Genomic DNA, 18,300 nt, shown 5'->3' with positions numbered 1-18,300 from the left:
TAGCAAATGCGCATCAGCGACTGGAATCCTCCGTGAGCGTCCGCGCGCTTACCGGAGGAAGACGGAGGGAAAGGGGATCGCCCGACGAGTCCCCAAACTTGCATGAGCCTCTCCAAGGTAGCCGGGTTCAACCGACTTTTAATCCACTCCAGATTCAATACGGGCACGTTGACTTGCTGTAGCGGGATGGCGTGTTCATCTTGTGGAGTGGCCAGACGCGTCCTTGTCGCGCGTCTCGTTATTGTAGCAGCATGATTGTGATAAAAATCATGGAAAAACGCCCCTCCGTTCTCAACCAGGGCTCCTGCCCTTCCGCAATGTCTCCCTCCACATCAATGCGACCAGCGACAATACCTGGGTCAGCACTGTGGTGTACCTCCCCAAATATCGAACAGTATTCTGGGGAAGGTCGAACGGATTGACGTGCTTCGCCAACTGCGAGATCACGTGTGGATTCAAATTGTACGTCTCCACGATTTGAGCAGCGTGTCTCAACGCACCGCGTTTTATGGAATGCCACGGCGCATTCCAAGGAGCCAAAGCTCGTTCGACTTTGGCATTAGTAATATTCGTGAGCTTTTCGTTTTCGTGAAGTTTCCTGCATAGCTTTATAGTGTGGAAGGCGTCCTGCCCTCGTATCCTCACGAACCGCAAGGCGCGGTGGGGATCCGCCCTCGCCGTCTTCGGCGCCACGGACCAGTCCAAAATTAAGGCCCCGTCCGCCTCCATTGTGAAATTTTTGACTGCCAAGGCCGCAATCTCGGACCAGCGACTCGCCGTTATCCACGCAGGTCGTAAGACAACACGTTCCTTCCAATCGGTCCGACTGCGGATTACTTGATTCATCCCTTCCTCTGTCACGGGGCGCGCCTGCCTCGTCTGTTTCTTCTCCGATCGCACCGCAATTTTTTGTAACCTCAAAGCCGCCATATCCAGCGGGGCTCAATCCATTTCCAACTTGGACCGCAGCATCCTGGCGTACTGCAGTCGGGTCGATGGCGCCACATCGATTGCCATCAAAAAGGCCGCACAACTCTCCTCGTTCATCGGCTGTTCGTGCGTGCAGCAAAAGGTTGTGAATTGCCCCGCTAGGGACATTCTCTGCTCCCACGTTGACGGCGCCCACATCTCTCGAGCCACCTCGTTCGCTCTCCTCATATAACTGGCCCAAAGCGGGATGTCGGTGCTTCGTCGTACCACAGTCGAGCGTCGTTGGCGGATAAGCTCCATTGCTCTTCTCGACGATTGCGTCGGGCAATTTGAAAGATCGGATGGAGTGTCGGCGGTCCTGTGCGACTCCTGTGAGGATTGGTGGGAAGTGGTGGAATGGATGGAGGCTGCCTTCGTTCGCCTTCATGGGCGGCAAGCAGCTCCTCTGCCGTTTTTTGATGGCCATCTGCGCGGCAAGTAATTCCATCTGGCTGCGCTGCGCACGTTGCACGTAGATGCGTCGTGTACATAAATGTGAAAAAATTGACATCGCAACGATCGCTGTTATGCGTAGGCGGGCGCTCAGTCTGGAGAGCGGCATGCTGGGTTCGGATGCCAAAATGAGCTGCAACCGGAATGCCTGCGATATGTTCCTGCCCAATTTCATAAACTGCTCGGTGGGATCCCGCTCTGCTTCCTGTGCGCGCTCGCACGATACCAAACTGCCAGAGGCAACTTAAACCTGAGCGTCCACTTGGTGCAAATTATAACTTTATGCGCTCTTGAGACTGTCGACGACTCCGGAGATGCCCTCATTCCGTATACGCGTGGGCAACGTGGTGGCGTCCAATGCAATAAGATGTAGTAACTGATCCTCTGGAGCAAAATCTCGTTCCAAGGGTAAGGTGCGAAAAGGCAAAGTCACGGTGTGAGAGATATGCGGTCTCCCGAAATTGCCCTGAGAATTTCGGGTGTTGACCCGCCGTCTCTCCCTCCCGTGAGATTGCGTTAGGGAAACGTGGATTCTGGCACGCCCTCAGCCATCAAATGATGCGGTTGATGCGGCTGTGCATTGACGCCATCATTGTGCATGCGTTAGTGGGGGTTCATCTGGCGGCCCTCTCCGAGAGGTGGACACTTCCCGTTGACACGGCGTCCCACCGACCCGCAAAAAGGCCGCCAGCCACCGCAATGTGGGATTCACAAGCCAGCAGGTAATTATACGCCCCTTCCACCTGCAAATAAAGCTGCGCATTGCGATTCCGAACGTCCGCGACAAACTGCGGGAGCAATTGGGTCTCGAAAATTGGTAATTGAGGCGCCCGGAGGTTCGCAAACTGCCCCACAAGGGTTGAATCCCCCCAGTGCTTGGCGATGTCCTCTGAAATCCAGCGTCGGACTGCCATTGTTGCAGCGACGGTTACCACCACGTCCAACGGCCTGTGCTCATCCATGTAGGCGAGTTGCGCCTGTATATTGCCTTGTTGGCGTACCAAATCCAGCATGCGACTACCACTGAAGCTCCATTCCGTTGCTGTGCATGGAGCCATCGCCATTTCTTTACATAAAAATGCAGGAATCAGTTTTGGCTGCAAAAATAAAAATAAAGTAATCAAGCTCGTCTAGTTGTTATCGGTTCCTTGATTCCGTGCATCGCGGTCAACCAAATAATCATTAAAAGAAAAAGAACATACGGGGTTCGCTTTATTAAGATACATGTATGTTAAATTAGATAGCCGGCATGCCAAGTGAACATTCTCTTCACAAGCTCCTGAAAAAGACAAAGGTAATAGAGAGGCAGTAAGTTCAGAAGCCCCTCAATTTTTGGTCCATAAATAAAGAGATATATTTTGATAACCACGATTATGACACGTTGCCACGCATCCAATTTGGAGATATTTTCATCAATTACGACATGGAATTATTCGTTTTCTTCCGGCCCGAAGTCCCCGCCACGCAGTGAAGATCAAAGAAGGCGAGTTAAATTGCAAAGGTAAAAACACAAATAAAAACAAATTCGTCTTGCCGTTATCGGTTCATTGATCCGTTCAATGGCAGTTTTCAAAAGGAATTCAAAAAAAAAATCGTTAAAAAAAAGTATTCGTCTTCTTGTCAGAATACATTAAATTAGCCAGCCCGTTCGCAAAAATTCTCTTCACAGACTTCCAGAACATTCGTGTCAAAATGCATGTAATCCCACAGAACGCAATAAACATACTCTGCTACACTCCATAAAAAAGCGCAAGGGCCCATAGCCCCAGCGACACCAGAGGCACAAAATAAACACACTCGTGCGCAGAGGAGTCAGATCCGCTCGCCTCCGACGACGAACTCTCATGCTTGGGAGAGCCAGTCTTCCTGACCATTTTCAGTTCACCGGGAGTCAACATGCGGTTGTACAAAAAGACGTTCTTCACTGATGCGCTGCTGTCCCGGCCACTTTCGTCTCCCCAAAGTAAAAGCCCAAAACATCGTATGCCCGTTCTTCACGTCTTCGCATCGTATCCGAGGTCCCCAGAAGCTCTGCGTCCAAGTAAAAATAGCCCTCGTTCCCATTTAGCATGAGTGCCACCTGGTATTCTTTTTTCGGCACCCAAAAGTCGCCCTGTCCCGTTTGCTCATCAAACACTGTTTCCCACATCCTGTTCTCAGCGCAAGCCAGCCCAAGGAACTTCGTGCCCATTCCATCCTCCAGCATCGCACCCAGCAGAGGAACGCTGCTGCCGCCCGGAGGCATCTTTTCGATGACCACCGTCGCCACAAGGGTGAAGGTGAAATCCACAAAGGTGTACTGTTTATTATCTCCCCGGCTGTTCACGGGCCATATTCCCCCGGCCCCATGCCCTGTGAACTTAAAGCCACCCTCAATCCTTATTGCGCCCAATACGGTTGCATCCACGCAGCGGTACATGTCGTTCCACTTGTCGGCACCGGATGAATCGGACAAAACCCCCACAAGACCATTCGTGGGTGTAGACAACCCGGAGAAAAAGGCGTCCACTTCTATCCAATTCCTCACGATGGACTTGATTTTTCTCAGCTCCTCAATAATTCGAAAAAGAAAAACGCCATCCGTCTTCCCATCACCCATCCCCTGCAAAAGGTACAACGCATCACCGTAGTACAGCAGGGTGTTGGCAAACGCTCGCTTCGCACCAGTCTCCACAGAGAGCGGTCCAAAATAGACCGTGCGGTTGCTATCCGCGACCCAAAGGTAAAGCGCCATGTCATTTCTCTCCCCCGGGGGATAGCCCACTTTCTGAGTATACAGCAAGACCTTCCTTCCGTATAATTCCACGGTGATTAGGGCTCCCACACGCCAACCCTCGCCCCGAGGAATTGCTTGTGTGGTGATCCACACGCGTGGGAGTAAATCAGAAGCTTTGGTCCACGCATCTCCCATATCACGCGACTGGAAAACTTTCTGGCCGTCAACACAATAGGCAAGCATGAGAAGTTCTCTATTCTCCCATTCGGTAATGCGGGGGTCAACGCAGTCCGCAGCAGGAATGCCCCTTGAGACATCCCAGTTAACGCCCTTGTCCTTCGAGTAAAAAAGCATGGATTCAATGCCACGATCATTTTTCCTCGTCGCCATCATTGGAAACACAAGCCAGCCTTCTTCCGTCACAATGCCTGAGCCGCCACCACCCACAAATCTCATCAAGTCCCTTTGCCGAGTACTTTCAGTGATCGAAGCCAAAAGCGACGTGGGTGCGCCCCACTCGATCAGTTCACCCTGCTTGGCGTCCGTGGACTGCGTGGCCTTACCCACGAGCAAATGAATATCCCAGCCATCGTCATTCCAACGCTTCCCAGTAGCATCACGAATAAGATAGTAACTTCCCACAAGTAGAAACACATCACCGCCCGTCGAAACTGCCGTGGGTAAAAGCGCAACGGCGAAATGATCCTTTGAACTTTCTCTGGTAAAAACGGTATATGCCCTCCAGTCGTCGGAACTGATATCAGCGACAATGGACGACCACGGCTCCGTCGCGTTGATGTACCCTGCAACAATTTCAGAAGTATATAGATCGGATGTATGCTGGGGACCATTATAGTCCTTATGACCTTCGGCAAAGGCAACCATCACTTCACCAACAAGAGCAAAAGAGGGTGAGCCAAACGAATCCTTCACTTCAGTCGCACCACCACTTTTTATTACCACCTGCGTCTTCTTCGGCACAAAAAGATCAACCTCTTGCGGCAGCTGTGCGTCCCCTGCCCCACTACTTCCATCAGCGGCCGCAGCTCCACAGGTGCAGCAGCACATCATCACAACGAGGAGCAGCACTGCGGAAGTAAACACACGCCGGGACATGTTGAGCCTCGGCGGCTCACTCTCTCTTCCTTCCCTCCTCCCTCCGCTGGATCCGGTCACGCGGCGACGGTTGTTTGTGCGGGGTGCCTTCACTGCAGCAACACGTGAGAGCATATAAATGTGTGTGTGTGCTGTTGGTCCTTTCAGTGCCTTCCAATTTCACAGTAGCGATCCGCGTTCATTTGCTTGCTTTCCTAGCGTGTGTGTGTTCAAGAGGTAGAGGAAAAGGGAAAAACAAGCCAAGTAAAGAGATGAGACAGCGAGCACCGCCACTCCGCACCGGCCATCGCGGGCGTCACGGCGGGCCGTCGGTGTGTGCGGGCCAGCCCTCACGCGGTGCAACACGCCACATCCAAAAGGGAAAGACAGACAGACAGGCGGAGAGAGATGAATGGATGCCGTCAAGAGGCACTCACAATCAACATGGCCCGTGAGCATGCGGCCACTCCACGCAGAAACAAAGGAGGAGATGATGACAGGGAGAAAAAAAGTAAGAAGCTGCACAAACACACGGAAGAAACAGACGACAGACGGGAAAAGCACCGCCACGGCCCTCGCCCTGGTCGGCAACTCCACACCAGCCATCACAGACACAAACCATCGCAGTGCCGTCAGTCCGCGGGTAAGAAGATTCGGCTCTCCACACAAAAGGAAGGCACACACTGCCAGCAGCCATCACACCAATGGACAAAAACGAGAAGCGACACACCGCCACCGCCTCCACTTCAGTCCCACGGCCAACGGAACACGGCCACAGCCCGCAGCCAACAGACAACGCACACGGAGCGAACAATCACCCAAAGAGCCACACGCGGAAGCGGATCCTCATCAACCCATGACGCGGCGCCTCGCCCCATGCGGTCACACGGAGTGCACTGTTTCCTCAATAGACCTTATCCTTCGTCCATCCCTTGAAGATGCTTCTGTTAGTGATGGACCTTAGAACACAATAGAAGAAAATAAACAATGCAGTGGTGCTGCGACAGCGCCAGCCACAATGATTCTCTCATACCGAGGCAGTTTTCCAATTATGCCTCGCATGCACACACAACTAACAACATACATATAAAAACCACCCAATGTTTTTCACCAGAAACCAAACAACCCCTTTCCCTCCATAATCTCTTCTGCCACTGTTATGTTCGATAGTGTTGGACATTTTTGGTATTTGTGTGCTATGCCACCGCCTGATGCTGGTGCACCCGCACCGCATGCACACACACAAGTATCCAAAAATATATAACTCCCACAATATTTTTTCACCAAAAGTCAAAACTGCCCCTTTCCCTAATTTGTTTTTACCACCTCGGTGATTATTCCCCTCTTCGGTGAGCTTCGTCCCTTCTGGCATCGTCCGACGATATTGCTGCTACGTACTGGCGCACCTCTTCCTCCCAGAACGCCGCAATCTCTTGGCTTTCCTTCGTGCTCACATTATCGGAATTTACAACATCACATCTCTGCCAGTCATTCATCGGCGTGCTGTCTGCGTGCTGCACGTAAATAATCTCCCACGACATGTCTCGGGATAATTTCTTCCAGCCATTAAAATATGCCGCCAGGCACTCAGTGAACTGCCTCACAGTGCTGGCGGTGGTGTGGTGCCCACCCGCCGTAGCCATCCGCAGCCCAACCAGCGTCATTGGATTTGAATTCACGAAAAAGAAGGCGTCCAACAGCGGAAAGTTTTGGACTTTGGGCTCATACAACACACAGCAATCTACGCCAACCTTCTCAGAAAAGTAATGCGGTGGCGGCAGAACCTCTTTTCTGGTGAAGCTCGTGTCTGAGTGCTCTTTCAGCGCACAGCTGTGTGGCTCACGTCGTCCTGGTGGTCTCAGTTCCTTGATTTTGAGTCTTATCGCACGCAGTAAATCCTCATTCAAAAATGCGGATGCGGCATACTTTCCAATAATATATGGTGGGACATAATCCCAGAACCTCGAAACGAAAAAAATAAAATCGGACTGCTTCATTTCATTCTCCAACCGGGACAAAGTTTCACGTTCGAGGTGGGGAGATACCAGTACAGTCAGAGGCGACTCAATGCTGTTTCCTCGTCGTACTCGGACAGCCTTCACAAGCTTTCGAGACAAGTCACCGTCATTGGACGAGTAACAGCAGCCAATACCCAAATTACGCTCTAATTCCGAAGCGGTCGACCCATCCACGGCCTGCTGACACGCTTTAATGCGGTCATCATATGCCTGTTTGCCAAAGATGAAGCGGAGAATTGGTCCCACGTTATTCATGCGACCCATCACCTCCTTCCAGTATTCCGCTTGCTCCTGCAGGGGCCGATTGCGTTTCATCCAAATGCACATTGCCCTCACATCGTTTTCTTCGGGACAATTCGTTACGATTGCAGTAGCGTCCATTTTTTTTGTCCACCGTTCATAGTCGTTTTTGTCTGGTGGTGTCACCACAATCATGCCCCATCCCTTGCAAGGCAAACCGACAGGCGGTTGACGACATGCCAATGCCGCATCGTAGATACAATACCCCTTCACCCCACGCAAGGAAAAAATTTTTACAACATCCTCAATCCTGGGGTCATCCATGTAAAGTGACACCGTTTTTGTGATCTTGTCAAACAGAAATGATTGACGCCCAATAAAGTACACAACCATTTGGAGTTTCTCCACATCGTAGTGCAGCAGCTGGTAGAGGAGGTACGAGCCGGCATTCATCGACTTCCCGATCCCGGGCTTCCCAACCAACACACGTCGCCTAGGCTTAAAGTGGGTCCGACGGTAACCGCTGAACCACGCGGTGAGATCATTCCTGACGATCCGCCACACTCGCTCCACCTCACAGTTCACATGGCAGTCACAAGCGGATTCCACCCCCTTCAGATTCCACGTGTACGGCCATCCCTTCTCTGAGGTGAGCACCATCTGCCTGGAACGCAGTGCACCGGATTGCTGCACACCGTCATCCATTTCGATACAGTAGCCAACTGCCCTGTAATTCCATGACTGTGGTGCTTACCCTTCCCTCACTTCCAGTCCCGTCTTCTCGCCACCAGGAACTTCCACGAAATGATGCCACCTCGCATTGTACACAGACTCGCAGTGTCCCTCCAGTTTCATCGGCGCACTCATCGTCACTGAGCTCATCAATTCAATGAAGGCTGCATCCAAAAAGTGTTTAGTGATGCAATGAACACTTCTTTTTACCTCCTCAGCAGCTAATGACCACTTCAGTAGATTGTCCACACTTCTCTCGTAAATCCTGCGTACATCCTCTTCCATATCCATTTCATCCCTTACAGCCCTCTCCATCCTCTTGTAATGATTGGATGCCTGCATTTCGAGCAGTAAAAACGTACCGTGAATATACCTCGCAGAATCCTTTACAAAATCCTTCAGCAAGACATTCCGATTGGCGGGCAAAATGCCCATGCCGTCCAACTCCATCACAAGAAAATCATTCAATTGCATTTCCATGACGCGAACTCTTCCTCTAAATAGCACATCTTTGATCGTGGTGGCAACGGTCAATTCTACTTTTTGCCGCCGCCTTGCCCATTCTTCCGCCCAACGACTTTCTTCCGTCTCATGCCTCTCTTCATTCAGCACCTGGGAAATAGCCGCGTCTAGTTTTCCCCTTGCAAAAGGAGTGGCCGTATCCTTTCTTTCATAGATGTTCCACTGCCAGAGGGAGAATACACCCTCGCAATGAAGTTTATAAATAGCCTCCAGCTCTTTGTATGAGAGCAATGCCGTTATTATGCGTAATAACCTTTCGTTTTGGATAAACATCTCGGGATCCTGAACAAACATCTCCATCGTCACGTTGTGGTCTTCATCAACGGCCGCCCTGCCGCCAACATGATTCCGAAGAAAATCATTCAGCTTCATGTTGGTCCTGCTAGTGCTTCCCTCCAGCATTACATCCTCCACCCGACTCAAAAGTGTCCACTGCGGTCGCCGCACTTCCTCCACTCTTCTGCGCGTCTCATCAGGTTCATCTGTCTCACTCTCAAACCCCTGCCTCGCTCTCCTCTGACCATCTCCCTGCGGCACAGCAGACGCTTGACTCTCGGCATTGCCACCTTGCACTCTCATGGACCCACCAGGCATTGTTTCTCCTTGCTTTCTTAGTTGGATTGAGTTACAGCACAACACTAGCCAACAACAAAAATAATGATGAGAGGGAAACAACATTCACAGAAATGACTCACAGCCAAAAAAAGAGAGTCACTCACATTTTGTGACGGCACACCACATGCACGAGGACCACAACAACGACGGAAATTGGGTGCCATCCACCCAGCACAGTGTTTGAGAGAGCCAACAATAACAACGTGGTGGGCGTGGAGAGTTCGTCCACGCATACCGCTCGCCACGGTCCCGCACCCCTGTGGCACCGCCGTCCACCGCACACACTCTGCAAGAGGACGTGGGCACATAGCCCCTGACACACAAAATAAAAAGTAAATTCGGTGCAGCAACGGCCACACGCAGGGACCGCAAATCATACACGCCACAACAGCGATGCATCACGGTAATCCCACACACAACAGAAAAGAGTGTAACTTGCATGCTTTATGGAAAATATCTGCGGTGTGCATGGCAATAGAGTGCCGTCACGCTGCCTTTCTTATTGCATTCGCCATTCACGTATCACTGGGAAGCACGCAGCCACCACTCCTCCGTCCCGCTCCCCGTGCTGCTCATGTCGCTCCACTGGAGGAAGTTTTCACCGCACATCCCCATCACCGTGCATTGTGGAATACAAATCAACCAAACGGCATGAGTGCGGTGCCACCCCGCCAATAAATCCCAGGAAATTCCCCACTACCTCGTGTGGCACGGACGGCAGTCTCATTATGCCTGCGAAAGGATTTTTTTTCAAACAAGAACGCGGCTCCACCACACGCCCGTAAAAACGTTTGGTCCGTCGCACGCAAAGGACTGGAGCGAGAGAACAGCAGGAAAGACAACACCCGCAGCCATGAGCAGCCCGCACACGCCAACACACCGCTGCCCCGCATATCACCAAAAACAAAAATAACAAAGAAACTTGTCACATCCCAACAACAAATCGCAGGTGCGGTTGCAGCTGACACTCCCACCTCCTGGGCGTGTGCGGCCCCTCGCTGCTCGGCGCTCCAAGTGGGATCACCAAAAGCACCAATTCGGGAACATTCGACCACCGCCACAGCAGTCACGCTCCCCATTTCTCACAAAGACGAAGGCTTGCAGTGGCGCAGCGGACGGCGGCACGCACAGTCGCAGGGTAATGGACTGCCGCGGGAATCACGCAACGGCGATGCGCCCCTCCTTTGGGCCTCCCAACAAAAAACATTTGTAGCGCAGTCCCCGTGAGCAACACACATTGAACCGTATTCAGCTCCACTGCTGTGGCCATCCGCACTCACAGCATGAATGTGACAACGCAGGCCAGGAAACACGGAATAACGCCACGCATCCCTCCCATAAAGGTCAGGCGGCGTCCGTTCTGCCCTCAACAATAATTCCACCCCACCTCACCCCTCTGCATATCCGCAGCAAAAGGGCCCACACGGTGCACACTAAATTAGAAGTTCCTAAAGAGCAAACCGGATCATCAGAGCGCTGCCGTCTTCTCAATGTTGGGTAGAGGCTCCCTGATCCTTGTCGCCGCCAGCCCGCGGTACTATGGAGGGGCATTGCGTTTTTGGCATATCTCTTCATTTACTTCACTTTCCCGACGCCGCAAATGAAGTGATGTCCCACAAGTGATTTCGACCGTTCTGAAGAACGTGACGTATCAGGCGCGCTGAAACTGTGTGCGTGTGTGTTATTACGGGCGAGCGACACAATGCTCTCGCACATCCATGTATTCCGATCCTACGCAACACCATATTCGGTGGTGATGAAATTGATGGACAACAAACACGCGCAAATCGCACAATGAATGCCCCTGGAAAACAAACCCCCCCATTAACGTCACCGCAGGCACAGTGACAACAAAATAACAAAAGAAAACCAACCGCTGCGCGTCCTCCGGCAAGAAAGTGAAGACACACACGCTTGTCCACTTAGTTTCACCCCAACTCCTCAAAAGTTGACAGGTCCGTGGCAGGAGGAATCACGCTACACCTGCCTCGCTCCCTGTCACGAAGCATGGCACTGTGCATATCCAGTGCATCTGCATCACCCACATACGTCCCTTTGGGGCATTCGCCTCAGGAGTCACCAAGCACGCGCCGCTAGAAAGTGTACTCCCAGTCTATAATGCTTCTCCTGAGCGACCTGCTGCCTTGCCGCACAAACAAGTCCACAATTCACGCATTCTGACTGCAGACACGTGCCCGTGGGGATCCCCGCCCTTTCCCTCAGCCTTGCCAAGGGCGTGCGCCATACAAATGCCGGTCATAGGGCAGACACACACAGGCGCCGATACCCGTGACAGTGCGTGAGATACTCGCCGCAGAATGAGGTGCCGCAGGTCTCCGCTCACTGATCCAGATTGACCACGCTGAAGTACACGATTCCCGTGGGTTTGGCATCCCGATGGGTCGTCGTGACTCGTTGACTCCCATTGTGGAGGAGTGCCAAGCAAGCAAGAACCAAAGGCCTGGACACTCTGTGGAGCCAAAAAAATAGAAAACACGGGCTGGCGCGGGCACAGCTAAGCGCCATGGGAGAAACATCTCAGCTCATCCCATGGAAAACACTTCACCAACGTCACTGCAACATTGGCCTCTTGCTTCATGGGTGTGTCACTTCTCTCTTCACTTCGTGCCAGCCTCCGTCCAATTCCCCGCCCAGCAGTACTACACGTCACACTGCGCTGCTTCCGCACAATCACGCTTCGCGGTCAATCATCGTGACGCACCTCCAACCGCAGTCGCATCCAACCTCGAAAACCCTCGCACCCTCTTCCGCCCTCCTGTGTGTCGAGAGAAGACGCCTCTCTCGCGGTCTTCGCGTCCTCCCCAATAAAGCTCCGCAGTTGTGCCCAAACATCACCGGGTCTCTTGCCAAGAAGGAAGCCGTGTGCGATGTGGCCAATGTGACCATACACAAATTTAGAAAACGGTTTATAGGCTCTCTGGAGTGCCCTGCGTGCGCCCGGATGTACGATGGGAACACACACGGTGCGAGTCGGATGAGATCATCGTTCCAGCTCGCATCCCTGCCAGGTGAGTCATTGACGGCTCCATCCCGCTTCACGACAGGTCGAATAACAGTGCACATGTAAGTGGCCATGCTCTGCATTCACATGTGGTTCCCCTTTTGGGTCCAGCGTCGTCAGGTGGTGTAAAGAGACGGATCGTATTAGCATTCTTCCATTTGCTGCTGCTCCCGCCTCATTTCCCGTAAAGAGCCACTGATCCCTCTCTCTTTGGCGATAAAGAGTCCTCACGCATGGGATGCATCCTGCCTCGTGTGGCATGAGGAACAGCAGAGAGTCCCCAACGTTGCCAATGCGGGATTGACCGTCCAGTGCGGTGAGTACAACACGCTGGATCTGTCGGAGGATCGTCGTGCACACTTCAGTCCGCCCGTGGCGGATACAATCCTCGGGCAGTCACGCCTGTGCAGAACAGAACACCCTTTTGGAGAACGCCGAGCAGCTCCACCGACGTGTTGGAAAACCTCACAAAAAGAGGGCCGGTCAACCTGCGGCACATTACCGTGCAACTTTAATATCCTGACATCGAGAAGAGCGTTTCTACCTGAGAGTGTTCGCCCGCATCGTCATCATCATCAATGCTCAAATCATCTCAACAGGCAACAATGGCATCGCTCTCGTATTGCACATGCCCGTTGGCCTCCTCCACCCGCCGCCTCACGTCCGTGTGAAAATAAGGTCTCGTCATGCACGGCGATGCACCCTCTCGTTTCAGATAAATACCAATATTTCATAGTCACCAAGGCGGCAGTTCGGTTCTCCCTCCACAGGCACACCTCATAGAGGAGGTCCTTCTGTTCCCTTTGCCGAATCAACGCACCGCACCCAGTGGATAAGCCCTGGTAGTTTCACAAAAAAAACAAATGTTCGATTCCCACAGTAGCGAATGCTCTATGCGATATGGAACGCACAGGTTATTTTGCTAGTGCACCGCACCGTCGGCCGCCTCGCAATGGCGCAAAGGTGTCATTGCCCCTGCCTGGGTGAGGCCTAAGCCCCACATTACACGCACACAGAGAAGCACACGGCGCATTTGAAAATATATTAATAATTTTTCACGGCACATCTATGGGAAGGAGCACCACCCCCGTATGCATGTTGGCAAAGCAACGGCCCCACAACGGTGGTGCTAAAAAAACGCACCCAGAAACAGAGGAAAAAGAAGAAGAGTGTGGAACCCCCACAAGAAATGATGGATAGCCCACTTCAAACCGGCAGCAAAGAAAAGGAAAAAAACAGCAGCAGCAGCACTGGTGGTGACCATCATTTCCTTTTTTCTTCCCTTTACTCGCTAATAACCCAAACACGTGGGGTTCAAAAGTCCTCTTCACACAAAATTGTGCGGCAGCTAGCCTCTCTCCAACCAGCCGCCTCAATACATCCAAAAGAGCACACAAGAAAACCACAGATAGCCATGGGAAAAAAAAAGAAAAACAAAAGATCCCACGGCATTAGTACGGAGACGGAACGACACGCTTTTCGCACAAGTAGTCGTAAAGTCGGCCAGAGCAAAAGAGGTCCAGGCCCGAGCAAACTCGGACGCCATAGGCGGTCATTGTGCTTCTTTCAGACTTTTCCGCCGGCTCCTGTTCCACACGAAGGAAAAGGGCTGACGGAATGTGATGCTCGCCGCAACGAGTCGCTGCATCGGGGGCCAACAAAACAAATCCTCGCATATTGCGGATGTCAGGTGGGCCACCCCACCGCATTTCCACGTCATTATCGCTTGGCTGCGCACGTGCGTCTCTTCACGTACCCCGTCGTTCCTCAAGAAGCCTTTCCGCAGGAGTCCTCAAATGCAGTGGACGCTTGAGAGCAACAAGCCAGGCCTCGCAGTCGTTGTCAGTCTCACAAACCACCTCCAATGATTTCCCACCGCGAAGTAAAAGTGCGAATGCGCGGTGGTTGTTTGTTCCAAGGCTGGATGGAGTGATTTTTCGCGTGGGATCATGGCGGTGCGTCCCATTGTCAAAAACTGCCTCCTGGCGTGTCTTTGCCAGCTGTGCCTCGCCGCTGTAGTTCGCAAATGAGGTTGTGGACAGGCCGATAACTTTTTCGATGTCACGTATCCACATGGTGACTGGAGGCTGTTTGCGATTCAACGGGAATCCCTGACGGTCCAGATCACAGGAATGAATACGTTTGCGGTCCTCCGAGAGAAAATATAGGCGTCTGCGACCATTGCCCTTGCTCGGTATCTTTGTCACGCAGACCCCGTTGCGTAATTAATTCAGCACCTGATCCACAACAGAACTGAGGCGGCGTTCCGTTGCATCGGTGTCATGCAGTTTTCCATTTTTCTTTGCCACGTAGTCATCAAGCATACGCTGTCGATACACCTCGAGTCCTCGTCCCAGCCTCTCCTTGCGGGACTTTTCCTCTTCGGCACTGGCCAATTATGTCTGTACTTATTGCGTGAAGACCTCGTCAAACTGGTGTCGAATGATGTCCGTCTCCTCCGGATTCACAGGAATGTCTTCAAGGGAAATGAGCTTCGGCAAATACTCCTCGATCATTTTGACGTCGGCAGCAAGAGCCCTCTCGGCGGCGTCCTCCTTGGCTGTCGCCTGCTCGTACTTCTTCTTCCGCTCCTCGGCCAAGGGACGCACCTGCTCCGGGAATTCTGCATTCATTTCCTTAATCTGATGGATCCACTGCCTCCGTTGGCGACACCGCTCCTTCCGGACGGACCTTCGCACCGCCTCAATAGAATGCCGCTCCCGCATGACGGCCTCTCGCCCCCTCGCCCCGTCAAGTTGAACCATCTCGAGCTGCTGCTCCTTCGTCTCAGTGGCGCTCTGCCGCAGGCTGAGTCCTTGCTCCGGCTGCTGCATCGCCTGCCGCAACCTCTCCGAGGCACTCTCCTCGTCCTCTTTCCTCGTTCGGATCTTCTCCAGCGTATGCTCGCACTCCCAAATGCGGCTTTCGCGGTCGGCCTGCAGAGCACTGCTCTCCCGCTTTTTCGCCTCCAGAGTCCTCCCAATTTCGTCCAACGTGGCCCCACTTCTCCGCTCAAGCTCTTCGGCCATCTTCTCCGCCTCATGCTTGGCGCGCTCGCGAACCACACTCAGCTGCCGTTCCCGCGCCTCCTCACGGTTGCTCTCAATGGCGTTGACGCGCTTCATCCCCTCCTCCTTTATGCCTGAAATGGCCTGTTGGATTCATAGCTAAAAAGCCTGTAGTCGTACACGGTCCGGGCAATCATGAGTTCATCCCGCAACTCCATGATGCCCTGATCAGGACGCCACTTGTCAACGGCAAGATCCCTTGTGGCGGATCCGATTCCGGTCAAGCCAAGAATATTGCCAACACGACGAGTCATGGAGAAACAATGGAACGATTCCTCCGCACACACGGCATCCGAAAAGGCGTGAGCCAATAAAACCGTCTCGGTAGAACCAGTGAGGCTATTGTTGTGGTTGCCTTTTTCCGTGTTGTACGCTCGGCGCAACAACTGACTGAGTTCTGACATGCCGAAGGGAATGCACAGACGACGGCGGCGAATGCCGGAGACAATTCCTGCTCCCGACACCAGTGTTCGTTGGGCCCCTTCGTAGTGTAGCTGCGCGGCGGCATCAATGCCACACAAGGCGGGCCGTTCGGCATCTCCCAAGGCGACAAATGTCAGGGAGTTTGCATCCATGTAATCTGCAAACTCCGCCTCACCATCATCGCGGTAAAGCTGAAGGACGACGGTGTTGCGCAAATAGGAAGGCATTGCCTCCAGCTCAGGCGTTGGCTGCTTTTCACACAGCACGGTGGCAAAGTATTTCTCATAGTTTTTGACAATAGTGTCCATCGCCGCTCGAACGTCGCCGGCCAATGAGACACAAATTCGCGCCGCCATTCGCACACGAGGTCCCTCCTTCACGGAGCCCACAATAACACCGAGCTCGTTGTCGGCGTCAAGAAGGTCTGCGCGGTGCTCTGTTGACCCAATGACGTAGCATGAGAAGGCAAAAATGCCCTTTTTGGCGCCCAGCCGAATAAATTCGGTGATGACTCAAGCAGCATATCCTTCTCCAGCTGCAGAGCCGTACATGAGTTGTCGCTTTGGTGACGAACGCACGCCGTAGCTGAGGGCCACCATGTTCTTGCGGTCCTGAGCAAAGTTGGGGGCGGCAGTGGCACACAATTTTCGGAAGAGTGTACTTGCGTCCGGCACGTCCAACGCCTTATCGACGTCAAACAAGGCTCCAGCAACCGGAAATCCGGCATCCCTCAGGGGCTGGGGGCAATTCAACTGCGCCGTGTTGCCGTCCACCCGCATTGTCGCGGGGAGCTGCGAGGACGGCGTCGTGGTTTGGTGAGAGCAGGAACGGCCTTCGCCTCCATTGAAAGAATATCACATTGAATGCTGCGCTGTGTGTTTGTTGCGTGCACAGACAGGAAGTTCAAAGACAGGCAGAAAGAAAAGAAGAGTGAGACCGAGAGGGAAACAACACTGAATAATCTTCTGGGCCGCTGAGCGGATCCTGAAATTATCCAAAAAGGACAGGAGAAAAAAGTCGGTAGATGGAGAGGCAATGAGTTCGCCGCAATGTTTCCCCCAAAATATATGCACATTCCGTCAATCACCGCCCTTGACTCCTGCAGATGGTTAGAATTAGAAACACTTATCCCCTGCGAAGCGGCAGGCCTTTGGGGCTCCTCCAGCCACAAAAAAACGCCGCAAGTCGGGGATCACAAAGTGGGTGGGTGGAAGATAAAAAATAAAAAATAAAAAAATAATAATAATTCCGTCTGGCAGCTGTCGGCTCCCTGACTCCCTCAATCGCGGTCTCCCAAAAGACAGTGCGATAGAAGAGGAAAAGTTGTGGAGAGATATCTTCGTTTGCGCGAGATATGAATTTATTTGGGCAGCCAGCCGTCCTCTCAGGCATTCTTTTCACAAAATCCCATAAAAATAAAGAGAAATTATGCGGCCCCTGTAGTGCGCAACAGCCTCCAGTGACGATGCGCCTCTGGTGGAAAAAATAAAATAAAATGAAAAAGGGTGTGGTGAGTGTGGCAATGCCGATCACAACGGTTCTCTGAAAGGAAAGGCACTCACTGTCTAGACCCCGTAGGCACACACATATAAAAATCGTTAAAATACTCCCAATATATTTCATCAAAACGATGTGCACTCTGTTCCCCAATTATTTCCCCAACTTTCTTCCCTATCCCTCTTCCCCCAAGATTGTTGTGTTTTCATTTCTCGGATTTTATTTACAAAATCACGTGTTAACACAAACTGGTATTGGTGTACCTTTCCGTCCCAGAACGCCACAATCTCTTTTTCAGCGTCGGTTTCATTATTGCGATTGACGCGATCACATTCATGCCATTTTGATATCTTTTTGCTGTCTGCGTGTTGTATATAAATCATCTCCCACGACAGGTCTCGGGATAATTCGTCCCATCCTTCAAAATATGCCGATAGGCGCTCAGTGAACTGCCTCACGGTGCTGGGTATCGTGTGGTGCGCACTCGCCGTAGTCATCTGCAGCCCAACCAGCGTCCTCCGCGGTGACTCCATGAAGAAAAAGCCGTCCATCAGCGGAAAGTTTTCAACCTTCGGTAGGTACAGCACCCCGTACTCCATCGGAATCCTCGTGACACCGCCTTCCAGTTCCCTTATTCCAACGGTGCGAGTGGGGTGCCCTTGATGGTTTACCTTCAGCACTGAATCCCGTGCTTCACTACGTTCTGGTGGCCTCAGCTCCTTGAGTTCCTCTACTAATGCACAGACAAGCTCCCCATACATGAAGGCGCGCAAACCTAATTGTTCCAGAGCTCGGGAAACAAGAGCACCATGCGATCCCAATATTATCAACAAAAGGTTCTTCGCACCCATTTTCTTTTCCAAACGGTCTGCAATTCGAAACCCGATATCAGCACATATCGGTGCGTTGAGAAATACCTCAACGCCTCTT

The 18,300-nt window shown here is 52.3% G+C and overlaps 2 protein-coding genes and 3 pseudogenes across 2 annotated transcripts, besides 6 other annotated features; all 5 read right to left on the bottom strand.

Annotated features, from left to right (window-relative positions):
• Positions 1 to 2,703: part of a mobile genetic element that runs on past the window's edge.
• Positions 1 to 18,300: part of a sequence feature (areas not merged during assembly with more than two copies in the genome that could not be assigned to a particular haplotype) that runs on past the window's edge.
• Positions 2,525 to 2,703: a mobile genetic element.
• Positions 2,862 to 3,096: a mobile genetic element.
• Positions 3,344 to 5,368, bottom strand: Tc00.1047053506171.60 (trans-sialidase, putative; the record flags this gene model as incomplete). The annotated part of the gene is made up of 1 exon (XM_804480.1): positions 3,344 to 5,368. The coding sequence occupies one exon, from the start codon at positions 5,366 to 5,368 to the stop codon at positions 3,344 to 3,346; it is 2,025 nt and encodes a 674-aa protein (XP_809573.1).
• Positions 6,568 to 9,147, bottom strand: Tc00.1047053506171.50 (annotated as a pseudogene).
• On the bottom strand, positions 11,921 to 12,946 carry Tc00.1047053506171.35 (annotated as a pseudogene).
• Tc00.1047053506171.20 lies at positions 13,834 to 16,716 on the bottom strand (annotated as a pseudogene).
• Positions 16,830 to 17,281: a mobile genetic element.
• Positions 17,088 to 17,121: a sequence feature (AT_rich).
• Tc00.1047053506171.10 (retrotransposon hot spot (RHS) protein, putative) lies at positions 17,496 to 18,300 on the bottom strand (the record flags this gene model as incomplete). The annotated part of the gene is made up of 1 exon (XM_804479.1): positions 17,496 to 18,300. A coding segment is annotated over one exon (805 nt), but the record flags the coding sequence as incomplete, so codon positions are not given.

Source organism: Trypanosoma cruzi, genomic scaffold (assembly GCF_000209065.1).
Source record: "Trypanosoma cruzi strain CL Brener 1047053516295 genomic scaffold, whole genome shotgun sequence".
Taxonomy (NCBI): Eukaryota; Euglenozoa; class Kinetoplastea; order Trypanosomatida; family Trypanosomatidae; genus Trypanosoma; species Trypanosoma cruzi.
This window is presented reverse-complemented; position numbering and strand designations above follow the sequence as displayed.